At 39.8% G+C, this 15,573-nt stretch overlaps 1 protein-coding gene across 3 annotated transcripts in view; it reads right to left on the reverse strand.

Moving 5' to 3' along the window:
* The window catches only part of LOC135222243 (titin-like), a 156,978-nt gene that overhangs the window by 3,997 nt on the left and 137,408 nt on the right, over window positions 1-15,573 (reverse strand). For 2 of the 3 annotated variants that reach the window (XM_064260376.1, XM_064260365.1), the window contains exons 12-16: window positions 12,539-12,633; window positions 10,828-10,904; window positions 9,181-9,327; window positions 8,559-8,739; window positions 7,839-8,161 (exon numbers count right to left, since the gene is read on the reverse strand). In XM_064260376.1, coding sequence (XP_064116446.1) covers window positions 7,839-8,161; window positions 8,559-8,739; window positions 9,181-9,327; window positions 10,828-10,904; window positions 12,539-12,633 — 823 coding nt within the window. The remainder of the gene's footprint in view (window positions 1-7,838; window positions 8,162-8,558; window positions 8,740-9,180; window positions 9,328-10,827; window positions 10,905-12,538; window positions 12,634-15,573) is intronic. The other variant, XM_064260371.1, reaches the window with a different exon arrangement.

The raw sequence follows: 15,573 nt of genomic DNA on the forward strand, positions 1-15,573 counted from the left end.
GGCGATTGTAAAACCCCTGGGAAGTGAGATCTTCCACTTCCTCTATCGCTTCCTTGGACAGCATTTGATTGACGAGATGTAGCAGTGCTTGTTTCTTTATAGGATCCTTGTAATTTGCTGTCAACTCCCTTGGAGTTGTAGTCAAGGGAGGTTTTTCCCTGAAGGGGATCAAGTATCCTTTCTTTAAGATGGAGAGGGACCAGGCATCGGCACCTTTCTGTGCCCAGGCTTCGTGAAATTTTAGGAGCCTGGCACCTACTTTCGTCTGGAGGACAGTATTCTCACTGGGTCCTGACAAAAGGTCTTCTCGAAGACCTTCCTCTCTTCTCAGACCTCCTACTTCTGAGAGAGGATCTAGGTGCGGACCTTCCCCGAAAGGGCTGCTGGAAGGGAGCCTTTTCTTTCTTGGAAACCGGGACCGCCGGTTTTAGCCTCTTAGCCGACTGGGCCAGGAGATCCTGAGTGGCCTTTTTTGCTGATAAAGTCCTCGATATGTCGTTTTTCATTCACGAATCCTCCTGAGAAGAAAAAGGTGACTGGATAGGGGCGCGTACAATAAGGCAGATCTCTGAAGAGGCGACACTGATTTTGTTAAGAAGGAGCTAAACACTGCTCTCTTCTTAAGAATACAAGATCCAAACAGGGATGCTACCTCATTGGATCCATCCATAACCGCCCTGTCGAGGCACGACAAAACACTACCCAATTCGTCCATGCTGACAAACTCTGGATCTTGTGACTTCTTGGCTAAAGCTCCTAACGCCCAGTCCATAAAATTAAAAGCTTCGAGGGTCCGAAACGGGCCCTTGATGAGATGATCCAGCTCACACATTCCCCATTTGGCTTTAGCAGATTGAAGAGAGCGCCATCTAGACAAATCCACTAGTGCGGAGAAGTCTGCATCAGAAGATGACGGGAGACCAAGGCCCATCTGTTCTTTGGTGTCGTACCACATACCAGGTTTCCCCGTAAGCCTGGAAGGTGGACAAGTAAACACCGTCTTTCCCGCTTCCTTCCTGGATTTCAACCAGCTCTCTAAACTCTTAAGAGATTTCTTCATTGAAAGAGTCGCGGTCATCCTGACAAAAGAGGGGGACTTCGACAATTTCGTACTGGAGAGTAACGATCCTGGAGAAGGAGGATCCGAAGGTCGTAGAGAATCTCCGAACACTCGCAGCAGGAGAGAAGCCAGTTTCTTGTAATCCGAAACAGCTGCGTCTTTGGACGTTTCCTCTTCCGAAACTTCTTCAAAGGGAGCTGAAGGAGAAGAAGGCTTTCCAGGAGAAAGATCCTTAGGAGGAGAACCCATTCTACTCTTCCCCGAAACTTGATCCGGAGAACGAAGCCTTTTCCTCTCAAGACTCCTGTCTGAAAAGGCATCGAAATCCACTTGTTGGATATTATCTGAAGTCTTGATGTTATCCTCTTCCTTCCTGTATGAATCCTGAAGCTTGGTTAGGCGCCTGACAGGAGAGGCGCTTGCATCCTTGAATGAGCGCCTATGAGGCGAAATGCACCTACTGCTACTAGGTTTTCTGATAGGTTCCTGGCGCCTGCGAGGAGAGGCGCTTGCACCCTGGTTATGGCGCTTGGTAGGAGAAAAGCGCCTGCGAGGCGAAGGGAGAAAGTCTCTGTCCTGGTGCCAAGAAGGAGAGGCGCTTGCATCCTTCCTAGAACGCCTGGGAGGAGAAGAGCACCCGCCACGATCTTGGTGCTTACTCGGAGAGACTTTTGAGTCCCTAGAAGAGAGTCTAGACGATCCAATATCATCTGGAAGCCTCTTGGTCTCTGGGCGCTTGTAAGGAGAGAGAGTTTCCTTCGAAGTTCATCCGGAAACAGAACGAATCCTGCTACTTTCTTGTGGCGCTCTGTAACGAGAGGGGCTCTTTCCTCTATCGGACCACTTTAACAAACTAATTCTCTCACGAAAGAACCGCGAAGAATCAGACAAAAGGAGGCCCTCAGGCTCCTGGTCCTTGACAGGTGAGGCGCCTCTGCCTCGCGATAAACTCCTAGGAGATCTCTTGTCCGAAGAGAGCTTCCGAACCGAACGCTGAGTTGGAGAGGAGTGTCTAAATTCGCAAGCGAACAAGAAGAAGGCTACGCTGGGGACGAAAACCTTTCAGGCGAGTTGCGTCTGCTGGCGCCAGAGCGCCTACTTCCCGAGGCTCTCCTATCCGATCTCTTGACGGGAAGGGATAAGTCTTTCCTCCGAGAAGAGCCTTTTGAAAGTACTCCTACTAAGGCGGACAATTGCTCCTGGAGGCCTACTAGAACTTCCTTCGTCTTCGAAGCAAAACCTTCCGGAGAGGAGTCAGGCGATCTAGGCGCTCTCTTCTTACGATCAGGAGAATAATCCGGAAAAGGCTCAGGACTGGAATGCAGTGTCGCTTGCGGGAGGCTTCCAGGCTCTCTTGAGAGGGCGCGACTTCGAAGACGAACTCCATCCTCTTCTCGGAGAAGACGAATCAGAATCAGAAAAGCACTTCCTCAGGACGCTTTTGCAATAGCTGTCCTTGGCAGCCTGGGAAGCCCCTACAGGATCTGCCGAAGGGACGCCTGACCGTTGGGAGTATCCCACATCCCCCTTGCGGCTGTCGACATTCCTCCTCCCCTGGGCACGGGAGTTTGGAAGCGGTCTAGGCCTAGGAGCAATGCGGGATCGATCAGACGCCCCCTCCACTTCACTGGGGACACTGCACAAATCACTGCACACGTCACTGCGCTTACCTGTATCCTTCATCGCTTGCAGTTGCGATTGCAAGCTGAAAATAGAGGCTCTCATTGCAGCCATTTCCGTAGCCGTATCCATGGGTTCGCTGCGGGGAGAAGGGGCTGAAACCAAACTATGAGCAGGAGAAAAAACAGAAGGGTTAGGAACTACCTCTTGCTCAATAGAGCAGGATCTACTCGAGCTTCTGATGGAAGCTTTCCTAACCCTATCCTTCTCTAGTTTTCTTATATAAGAAGCCAAGTTCTTCCATTCAACCTCAGTTAAACTTTCACACTCAATACAGGTATTAGTTGCAGAACACTCATTCCCCCTACATTTACTACAGACCGTGTGAGGATCCACCGAAGCCTTCAGTAGCCTCACCTTACATTCCTCTTTCGCACAGACTCTAAATACAGGTACCACGTCAGACATTTTAAAGAGAAATCTAATCCAAAATCCAAAAAACGGTCCACGATAAGCGTATGCCAAAGCCAAAGATCAATACATCACCAAAGGTCAATCTACGATAATCCTCAGCAAACGAGAAAAGAATTCTAAGCAGGAGGAAACAACAACGTTGTTGTCGTTCCCGCGACAGAGAAAATCAGACTTAAAACGGTAATAGTTCCTAGTCCCGCCACCCAGCGGCGGGAATGGGCTGATCACCTGACATACCTGTCGCCTGTGCCATGAGTTTTGAATTCTGTCGGGACGTCGGAGACTATAGCTAAGTATATATCTGCCGGGGAAGTTGCATGTACAAAAACTAAGAATACTTACTTCATTGATAGACTACACAAATTTTGTTCAATACAAAACGCCATTCTGTACTCTTGAGTAGAACTGACCCAAAGAAGAAGTCTAGGTGGCAGCAATTTACTAATTACAAAATAGCTTTACCTATTTAATTAGTATCTCGGCAGTTTAATATAATCAGTTCACTCAAATATTTGTCAATGAGAAAATGATAAATCCAGACTGAATAACAATGTTTTTATTCTAAGTCTACTACTGAAGATTGTGTCTGAGGAAAGCACCTTTTGCAGCGAGAAGCCATGTGAAAATAGATTAATAGTTTAACCAGACCAATTAGTCGGTAACCTTAGCTTATACAGGGCTGATCCAAAAGGGTTTGTTCTTGATGAATGGCACTAGGTGTTATTTAATATATTGCCTAAATTTTAATGTACAGATAAATTGAAGATTCTAACAAACCCCCTTTTTTCCCCACAGATCCTTTTCCATTAATTGATACACATTATTGGTTGAAAGTTGTATATAATCACAAAAGATATACACTATTTCAAGTTGTTCTGGGACTGGGTCATGTGGGTTATTTATTAAATACTGTGGTACCTCGAGATACGAGTTTAATTCATTCCAGAACCGAGCTCATAAGTCAATCGGCTCGTATCTCAAACGAATTTCTCCCATTTAAAATAACTTAATTCAATTTAATCCGTTCCAGACCTATGAAAAATCCCCAAACCATTGTAAATTATGAATAAAGATATGTTTTTAAATAACAAATAAACATGTATAATTAACAAATACATAACAAAATATGAAATAAAGAAATAAAGAGAGTTATTTAGCAAAATAGTCTTACTTTGGAGACAGACGAGTGCGGCTAACGAAGGTGAACGGCGAGGAGGAGGGAGGGGGGAAGGGATGTAGGCACTCTAGACACGTACGTAAACGGCACTTTTTTAGAACTTAAAACTATTTTCGTAACTTTAAAACTAAGACTACACTTTCCTTATTTCAAATGAAAGAAAAAACTTAAAACAATGCAATTAACTTTAAACTTAAACTAAGCTTAACATTTACGTAAATTTAATTATCACTTGTTTTTGCCTTCTTGGCGGCACTTTCTGTACTTTCACTCGCAGCTTTTTTCAATAAAAATGTACCCAAAGAACTTTGCTTTTGCCTGCCTTTCAAAATGCTTCGAAAATGTGACAAACAAGTGTCATTAAAAACCGCTGAAGCACGACCAGTTGCCACTTTTTCTGGGTGTTTCTTTTCAATGAAACTTGACAGCTTTTCCCACATTGCCAGCATGTCTTTAATTTCACCTGTAGAAATCACTTCCTCTGGCTCTTCCTCCTCCTCACTCGTGTTAATCTCTTCCAGAACCTTCGTGTGTTGCATCATCTGCAGCTCCTTCAACTCCTCAGTTGAGAGTTCCTCCTCATGTTCTTCGACGAGTTCGTTGATGTCACCCTCATCTACCTCCAGACCCATCGACTTTCCGAGAGATACAATCTCCTCCAACTCTTCTTGCTCGGTCTCGGGCTCAAACCCTTCGAAATCTCTTTCTGCAACAGCATCAGGCCATAACTTTTTCCATGTAGAGTTAACGTTCGTCTTGTTACCCCTTGCCATATGCCAAGTCAATGATACGTAGACAGATCACGATGTTGTAGTGATCTTTCCAAAACTCTCGAAGGGTTAGATTTGTGTTTTCCGTCACTTCAAAGCAGCGGCGGAAAAAGTGCTTCGTGTACAGCTTTCTGAAGTTGGAAATGACCTGCTGATCCATCGGCTGTAGGATTGAAGTCGTATTGGGTGGGAGGTAGAGAACTTTGATAAACTGGAACTCCTCCAGAATATCATCTTCAAGACCAGGTGGGTGGGCTGGAGCATTATCAAGGATGAGCAATGCTTTCATCGTGAGTTTATTTTCTTGCAGATACGTCTTCACTGCAGGGCCAAAGACGAGATTTACCCAGTCAGTAAAAAACTGCCGAGTAACCCATGCCCTAGCATTGGCGTTCCACATAACGTGCAATTTTTCTTTCAGTATCTTGTGCGTCTTGAAGGCTCGAGGATTTTCCGAATGATAAACTAGCAGTGGCTTCACTTTACAATCACCGCTAGCATTTGCACATAATGCAAGGGTCAGACGGTCCTTCATGGGTTTATGACCTGGCATCATCATCTCTGCTGTGATGTAAGTCCTCCGTGGCATTTTATTCCAAAATAGGCCCGTTTCATCGCAGTTGAACACCTGTTGCGGGATGTAGCCTTCCCTCGCAACAAGCGCAGCGAACTTTTGGATGTACGTATCGGCTGCTTTCACATCTGCACTCGCAGCTTCGCCATGCCTCACCACTGAATGGATGCCAGTTCTCTTCTTAAAACTATCAAACCAGCCATGGCTTGCCTTAAACGCTTCTTCTGATGCCTCTTTAGAAGTTGATGCTTCTTTCTTCATTAAGTCGGCATAAATACTCTGTGCCTTCTCGCATATTACCGTCTCCGTCACTGTATCTCCTGCCAACTCCTTCTCTTTCACCCACACGAGCAGAAGCTTCTCTATTTCCTCATGGATATTTGTCCTTAATTGGGAAAGAATTGTGGTTCCTTTTGCTGGTGTAGCACCCTTGATGGCATCCTTCTGCTTCAATATCATACAAATTGTCGATGTACTACGGTCATAGATCTTTGCTAGTTCAATCACTCGTGCGCCACGCTCATGTTTTTCTATTATTTCTTGCTTTAGTTCTATCGACATCATCCTCTTCTTCCTGTCACCATTGTCCTTAGCACTCACTTTCTTCGGCCCCATGATAACACACAAAAAAAAAAAAAAAAGAGTACAGCGCACAAGATACACTTTGATTCAAGCGGGTAACATGTGCGAGTGAGCGAGAGATGCTCTCGGATGATGCTCGACCCTGCGCGCCAACTAGCAGGACGCTCCAGAAACACGGCTCGTATCTCGGATTTGGGCTCGTATCTTGAACGAAAATATGGCCCAAGCTCCGGCTCGTATCTCAAAAAACTCGTATGTTAGGCTGCTCGTATCTCGAGGTACCACTGTACCAACAGGTCTGATGACAGCGACAGATTCAAAGATAATATTCGAGGTATTCTTTTGGAATGAAGAGCACAGTTTTCAGTTTACTATAAGATTTGTTATTCCACAACACCTGGTATTACTGTAAAGGAGAGGTTTTAGATTGTAACAAATCCCTGACATGGACAGACATATGTACGCACATGATCTAATCAAAGCGACTGATCTTTTGTAACTTTGTCAGCATTCTCATTTCACTTAAAAGCCTGCATGAGCAGGAGGGACCCAACATTTCAACAATTAGACAATAGCTTCAAGTAATTCGAAGCATGAAACCTTAATCTATTGGACAAAGGAAAATTTTTATGATAATTCTTGAGGCAATAAGTAAGTATATCTTAGTTTTACCAGACCACTGAGCTGATTAACAGCTCTCCTAGGGCTGGCCCGAAGGATTAGATATATTTTACGTGACTAGGAATCAACTGATTACCTAGCAACGGGACCTACAGCTTATTGTGGAATCCGAACCACATTATATCGAGAAAGGCATTTCTATCACCAGAAATAAATTTCTCTGGTTCCGCGTTGACCGGGCCGAGAATCGAACTCGGACCACCGAATTAGCAGCCGAGAGCGAAGTCCACTCGGCCAACGTGGGACTAATAATAATTCTTGAGGGGTTCTACAACAATTCAGTGGTCAACCACAAATACATCTTTCTGTGGTAGCAGTTTTTTTAAATACTCTTACTTGCTGAGCATATTACAAAACATTTTACTAGGAGGACAAATGCAAAAGACTAAGCTACCATGCCCAAGAGATGCACGTGAGTTAGACTAACTTTTAAGATGCAACGGTATGATAAAGACTACGACCACTTGTAGCAAATTGGGCAGCATGCACAAAATCTCATCCCATCCAAGACATTTCCAGATACTTCTACATTCAAGATAGTATATTTATGATAAATATTAGCAAACATTAACTAGTTAATTTTCTCACTTTTAAGTACAGTACATATTAGCTTTGCACATGAAATCCAATCTCAGCCATACTTTTTCCTATTCGGGACAAAAATGTATAAAAGCTGAGAAATCTATTATATAAGCATAAAAAAACATCTAAAATGAGCCTGCTTATAGGATTCTGGGCATTAAATAATACCTTCAATGAAACTATGAAATTTGCTCCTTAAGGGGTGAATACTGCATAAAGCTTTAAAACTATTTACAGTGTTAGTGTTTCTCATATTCAAAATCAAAACTGATACTATACCATTCCTAACTGCCACAAAATATTTTATATAAAGCTTACCAAGCAGTGCTGCAAAAGTGCTAGCAGCATCTTTCCTTGTTGGATCCTGGGGGAGGAAATCTTCAAACACAAATTTCTCATCAGAACCTCCTTCATCCAACATGGACCGGATGGAGCTGGTGAGGTGTCTCCTCTTCGGCTGGGATGCTGTCAAATGATCTTCTGCGCTGCCACCCTTTTCTTGGACAGAAGGAATTTCACTGGTTCCATTTGGTTGGACAGAAGGAATTTCACTGGTTCCATTTGGCATTCTCTTCGTCCTTGGCCTGACTTGTCTCTCTGGGGTCAGTTCGACAGGAGGTAATTGAGTGAGTCTTTCCACACTGGATGGAATAAAGGTATACATGACAAAAGCAAACTGAATTAGAAAAATGCAATAAATAAACAGAAGTGTAAATGGAGGATGTAAGGATATGAGATCATATATTTATATTTCACTTACGTAATCGTACTTTTTCATAGACCTTTGAAAAAAAACCATTCTAACTACAACAGTACTCAGCTCAATGACCTAGGTTAGCCTTAACCTAACCTAGTCTAATACATGTCTACAGCAACAATTCACATTTTTTCTTTTATTTCATATAGGGAAAATTGTATAGATTGGACAATAAGCTGTAACTAAACATTACCAAATTCAACATTCAAAAGCAAATCAACAAGCCTAAGAAAAACTTTGCACATGAGTTACATACTCATTTGTAAACCTTTAGAATTTACCTCTGTGGATGATGAATGTCTACTTCGACAGTTACTTGTTGGAGTCCCTCCATGGGTGAAGGCGGGGGTCCTCTGTGGTGGGGAGGTGGCGGAGACTCGAACAATCCAAAAGTGGTCTCGCGAGGAACAGGGGCAGACTCAGGAGCTACAGTGATACTTTCATCAAGTTCCCTAGTTCTCTCTGAAGGTATAATAATAATAATAATAATAACAATAATAATGATGATGATAATAATAATAATAATAAAAAATATATATATAATAAGGTAATGTTCCTTGAAATCAAGCATCATTCAATATGCCAGGTGTAATGCAATGAAAATGATGTTTACAACAAATAACCTAAAACAAAAGAAGATGACTTAGGCCGAAGGCCAAGCGCTGGGCCTTATGAGGTCATTCACCACTTTAAAGTAAAGAGGCTTAAAAGGTGTAACAGGTGGAAACCTCACAGTTGCACTATGAAATAATTGTTAAAACGTAAGATGAGAGAAAGAATATAAATGGAAGTACAGTAACAGGTACTACTGAGTGCGTAAAGGTAGCAAAAGGGAGAGCTTACAGCACAATTTATCAAAACAGAATTAAAAGCTGCAATTTCAAAAGACATCACATGACTTACTAGGTTGTTTGTGGACATGTTCTTCTTGCGCTGGTTTATGTACACCAGACGGCATTTCCGAGCCTTGGACTGGAGGTGGCTCGATGGGAGCCCCATTAATCAAAAATGGCTCAGTAACTTCTAGTGGATGCCCAGCTACCTGCTCCTCTGTACAAAAAGGTTTTGATGTTTAAATTACTCTTCCAAACATGTAAAGATCTGAACAGAATACAATTACCTTCATATAGACAACATTATTTATACATTATGGCTTAACCTATTACAGATGAGAACTTGACTTCACCTACAAACCTCAGATGCAAAATCTAACGCACCAAAATATAAACAACTCTCGAACAAGAACAAAAACTTCTTAAAACGCAGGACAGACAATTACCTAGACAATCTATGTGAAACAACAGGGCACTAACAACTCCCTAATAAAGATATGTAACTTTTAACATGGACAAAACACAGAACATAAAACAAACATGAAAAGAGTTTACAACACAACTATTATAATTTTCACAATGCTATCAACATCATACTATATATTTACTGCAGTATTGTATGTCATCTAATATGTGGAACTTGTGTGACAATGCATCTTATTTTGCTCTGCCAACTTTTGCTCTGTCCGTTGGCAATCATTCTCTATTCCAGGGAGAGTTATATAAGGGATACTACTTTAGGTGTAGTACCATCCAAGATGAGAATCAGCTGCTTCTTTAACAGAAAGATTATCAAGCCAAGACATCAACATGAAACATCCTTTCAATTAAGACTCAATGTTCTGAGGATACAGTAATCAACATATCGAAGAAAACCATCTCTGCTGAGGGGCCAATGCTAGACTAAGATAACTTGGGTAATCTTTTATGTGGCACCTTGTCAAATACCTTCTGAAATATACAAGTGGAATATAAAACTTAGGCCAAAGGCCAAGAGCTGGGACCTAGGAGGTCATTCAATGGTGAAGGGGAAGAAGAGTATAGGTCTGAAAGGTGTAATAGGATGAAAGCCACACAGTTGTGCTATGAAACAATTGTTAGATGGTGGAAGGTAAGATGGGAGAAACAGAATATGAATGGAGGTAAAGGGATGGAAGCAGTTGCAGCTAGGTGCCAAACCTCTCCAAAAACAGAAGTTGATGTAGTATTAGTTTCGAAAAAAACCCAACCAGCCTATCTCTTACTTCTAAACTTGTGGATTTACATATCTCTGGCCCAGACATCCACTTTAAAAATATATTATCTATGTTGCAAGGCCATGCCAATTTCGTGACGAGCACCTTATTTCCCTCCAAGAGGATACGCCGTGCCCCAGTTCAATCAGAATCACCCGCTGATTATCCCACAGAAATGACTGGACTTCTATCTACTGACAACATTTTACAATTTATTTTGTGTCACTGTCTGTTTAAAAACAATTAAAATAAATGTATAAACAGCCAAGACTGAAAACACAAAGCTTTCAATAACAATTTCAATACTACTAAAAAAAAATAACATGTTAACACAATTCCAGGAAACTAAAACACAAAACACCAGTCTAAAGTAATATGACAAATTGAAAACCGTACATCAAGGACCACTTCTACAGAGGGTTACATGAGAATAGGTATACCTACATACAATACAGCAATTTATACTCATATGAATCTAATACCTTGAATAGGAATAAGCTCTGGTACCAGAGGTAGGACACTAGCCTCAAGTTGTCCAGTGCTGACTTGAAGGAAACTGCTGAAATCAAGACAAAAAGCTGACAATACGTATGCAGTGGGATTCACTTTACCCTTCAGGAGCAACTTGAAACCTAATAGTATTGTAGGACTCTACATTCTCAGGTATATATCTTGTTCTTTAAAACTGGGGAAAACCAGTGATTAAGTATTACACAGAAAATAAGATACATAATTGCTTTTGAAAGATAATTCTCGAATGCTGACATGCACGCCAATATCATGCACATTTGAAAAATCTTTCCACGGCATTTGCACTTCATGAGAGCTGATATCCAAAAAGGAAATTCCTGGGATTTATAAAAACTTAAAGAGACATCAAGCACTTTAAATTAAAAATGTAACAGCATCAGTAATAAGCTGATTAAGTCAAAAGGAATACCTAGAGTATCTAATTCCTAATATTCAGGAAAAAGAAACAGTAGGCCATTTTTCTAACAGGGGTAGCTCTTTTCAATGTCAAAATCAAGGATGAATTAAGTGCAGAAAGCTTCCACTAGAACAATTTTAAATACATACAAAGAAGATAATTCAGCAGCACATCAAACTCCACACATTCACAGTGCCGTTAATTACCATCTTGCATTCATGATTTGCTTCCTATCAAAACCCTTCTTCCAATAAGTTCTATATCTGTCTACATGAAGTCCTCTACTCCTTCCACCAAATTAAAATTACACTTTCTCTTGATAAACCTGCTGTCTCCCGGTCTCTCCACCAGACTAGTAATTTAAAAAACTGTGCCATCTTTCCGACCACGTATCAGTTACATGCATTCTCACTCTATCAAACTTTTACTCAATGTAAGGTACACAGACAAATCCTTGTCAACATCTCTTGCTTGCCCCATTTAAAATTGAAAAGGTATTAGCAGACAACTACAAAACTACCTTACAGTAATAATAGAACTATGAAAACACCAAGTGTTATCTCGTAACTATTAAATTTCTCCAGCTCAAATTCCTAGCAACAAAGTACAGGCAGTCCCCGGGTTACGACCGGGGTTCCGTTCTTGAGACGCGTTGTAACCCAAAAATCGCCATAAGCCGGAACATCACCAAAAATCCTAAGAAAACCTTACTTTTAATACTTTGGGTGCATTCAGAACTATGTAAAATGCATTTTTTTTTTTTTTTTTTTTTTTTGTATTTTGCATCAAAAAAAATCTTCAAATATTGATTATTTTGCATTTTTGGTCTCATTTCTTTAGCCAGATGAGCGTTGTAGGCGTTGTAACCCTGGAAATAATTTCTGATGAATATAATTGAAAAGCGCCTTAACCTCGGAACGTGGTAAGCCAAACCCGTCGTAACCCAGGGACTGCCTGTATAGTATCATGCACAATTCCAATTCAATCTTTCCTAGTAAACCACCACCTTTTATACCTCTGTTTATGGATGCCCCTACATCTCAGTGCTAAGAACAGTAGCTACTTCCGTACCTGTGACTGATCGATTGTTTATGAAATTTAGGTCTTGAGGACCAACTGCTGGAATTCCGTACCTATGCACTACCTTATTTCTTAAAACACTAACACCATTATCCAGGTAAAAAAATTAGCTAACACAAAAGAAAAGGTTTTGGTATTAATTTTCCCACTATTTCCAAAATGAAAACAACCGTTATTGTACTAACCTTTTACGCATTGAGTCTTTTGAAGATTCTAGCGCCGAGATTGATGTTTCTGCAAGATTGCTACGCTCTCCGGGAGCAAGACGAACACTCGACATCTGTAAACATGAAGATTATCCATGAAAAGGATGACAATCTGTATACAGAACAGAATATAGATTTTAGGTCAAAGGCCAAGAGCTGGAACCTGAGGTCATTCAGCGTTGAAACTGAAACTGACAGTAAAAAGGCTTGAAAGGCGTTAACAGGAGGAAAACTTCGCAGTTGCACTATGAATCAACTGTTAGGAGGGTGGAAAGTGAGATGGTAGAAAGAGAATATAAATGAAGGTACAATAAAAGGAATGAAAGGGGTTGCTGCTAGGGGCTGAAGGGACACTGCAAAGAACCTTAAGTAATACCTACAGTACACAAACAGGTGTACCCCGTACAGGGGGCTTTCTGTATTAGCATGAAAAGCATTTGCTGAATATTCTAACTTACAGTATCATAACAAAATTAAGCAGTAAATTTATTAAATGATTCAAATACATCTCCTTCTACGTACATCATCTAACATTCAGAAACGTAAAAAAAAAAAAAAAAAAAAAAAAAAAAAAAAAAAACAAGAACATGTGTTTATCAGCCACCTGGTAGTCCACATGTCTGACAAGAGGTCAACTTAGACAAAGTGAGAGTGACAATCCTGACATTTTAGGTTGCTGAAGACATCAGCCAAAAGGAGAGAGTGAGAGCGTTAGTAAAGGTAGCCTGGTTGTAGCAATCTGAAACTATTAGGAGCACTGGGTTTATTCTGTATCAATCTTTTTATGCTATTCAAACCACAAACAATCCTAGCTTGAGTCACTGAGTACCCAACAGGTAAAATAACTTACAAATGAAAGAAACATGGACTGAATTGTACAAAATATTTGCAGAAGCTGTACCAAAAACCACGTCAAGAATATCATTACAGTGGGGCCCCCGTATTCGCGTTCTCCGGATTCGTGGACTCACTGATTCGCGGATTTTTTTCTGGACCATATCTAACCATTATTTGCGGTGAATTCGCCCATTCGCAGGATTTTCCAACAATAAATAATCACTAATTAGTGTATTTTGATGTTATTTTCATGCCTAAATACATTTTTGATACAAAAACGATTTACTGATTTTAAAATATTAATATTGATCAATACTGTATTAATAAGTTTAATAAGATTAAATGATATCACATAACTAATAATTCTCTCTCTCTCTCCCTTACAGGGATGTATGCTTTTTGTGTGATAAATGATAAATGAAAAGAAAATACAACAATGAATTAGTAAGATTTTAGTTTATAAATTTTAAAAATTATGTAAGAATGAAGGAAATCCCAGTCTTCACGCATCTTTCTTTCGAACTCCAGGTCTCTCTCTCTCTCTCTCTACTGAGATGAGAGATTTTTATGGTACACATATGTATAGTATGTTTATTAATATTTTCATATGATGATGATGATAATAATAATAATAATAATAATAATAATAATAATAATAATAATAATAACTGTAATTACAAAAATCATATGTGAAAGTATTTTACAAATGCTACGATAATCTTTCTCTCTCTCTCTCACAGAGATGTATGTTTTTTGGATGATGATTTACTAATTTTTAAATATCAATATTAATGTAAACAGCAATAATATAAATTCATTAAAGAAAATACTAAATTGAATTAGCAAGATTTTAGTTTATAAATATAAAATTATGTAAGAATGAAAGAAAATGCATTTTACCCCGCGTTTTTGAACTCCAAGGTAGCCAAGCAGAGTTGGCTGGGGTCCAACAACTGTTGCCCTCTCAATGATCACGTATTTTCTCTCTCTCTCTCTCTCTCTCTCTTTCTTTTTCTTTTACTGAGATGAGAATTTCTATGGTACATGTGTATGTTTATTAACATTTTTGCATAACGATAATAATAGTAATATAAATAATTTCGAAATTCATGTTATAGTATTTTATAGAAGTACAATAATCTATCCATTTCAGTCTTTTGAATAAGGATAAAAACCCCCGCCCCCCGCCCCCCCCCAACTTTCTCTCTCTCTCTCTCTCTCTTTTTGCCACACGAGATAGTACAGTGGTCCCCCCGTATTCGCGGGGGATGCGTACCAGACCCCCCCGCGAATAGTTAGAATCCGCGAATGTTTGGAACCCCCCTCTAAAAATGCTCATAAACTGTCTTGGACATGCAAACACCAAAGTATCCCTTAAAGACCATCCTTCATCAAATATACATAAAATATCCTATTATGGTTCATATTAATCTTTGAAATATTATTAATACTATTTTAAAGTAAATCTTACATTTTATGTTTATACATAAATACATACTATGTACGTACTGAATGACTTAGTTACGTATGTGAAAATAATTCAGTCCCCCCATAAGTATTCGGTCATGCACGTTTTCTTTCATACTGTTACTATTTGAGACATCCATTTTCTTTTTACAATGGAATGTGAAATCACAAATACCAAATGTCTACTTAAAGTATTATCCTACATCAAATATACCATTGAATTGGTATTATTAATATCATTTTAAAGTAATCTTAAACATTTTACCATTAGAAATATATAAACAGCCAATAGCAGAGAGAGAGGAGAGAGAGAGAGAGAGAGAAGAGAGAGACGAAGAGAGAGGAGAGGGTTGTCCTTATTTAAAAGAGTGAAATGGATAGATTATTGTACTTCTTTAAAATACTATCACATGTGAATTTTGAGATTAGTTATATTATTATTATTATGCAAAAATATTAATAAACATACACATGTACCATAGAAATTATCTCATATATTTCAGCAAAAGAGAAAGAGATGGCAACACTGGATTTGACAGTTGGAACCCAGCCAACAAGCTGGCTACGCACAAGACACGGGTTACATAATTCTTTTTATTTATAAACTAAAATCTTGCTAATTCACTTTAGTATTTTCTTTAATGAATTTATATTATTGCTGTTTACATTAATATTGATATTTGAAAATTAGTAAATCATTACCAACCAAA

The sequence above is a fragment of the Macrobrachium nipponense genome, chromosome 20, assembly GCF_015104395.2.
Source record: "Macrobrachium nipponense isolate FS-2020 chromosome 20, ASM1510439v2, whole genome shotgun sequence".
NCBI classification, from domain to species: domain Eukaryota; kingdom Metazoa; phylum Arthropoda; class Malacostraca; order Decapoda; family Palaemonidae; genus Macrobrachium; species Macrobrachium nipponense.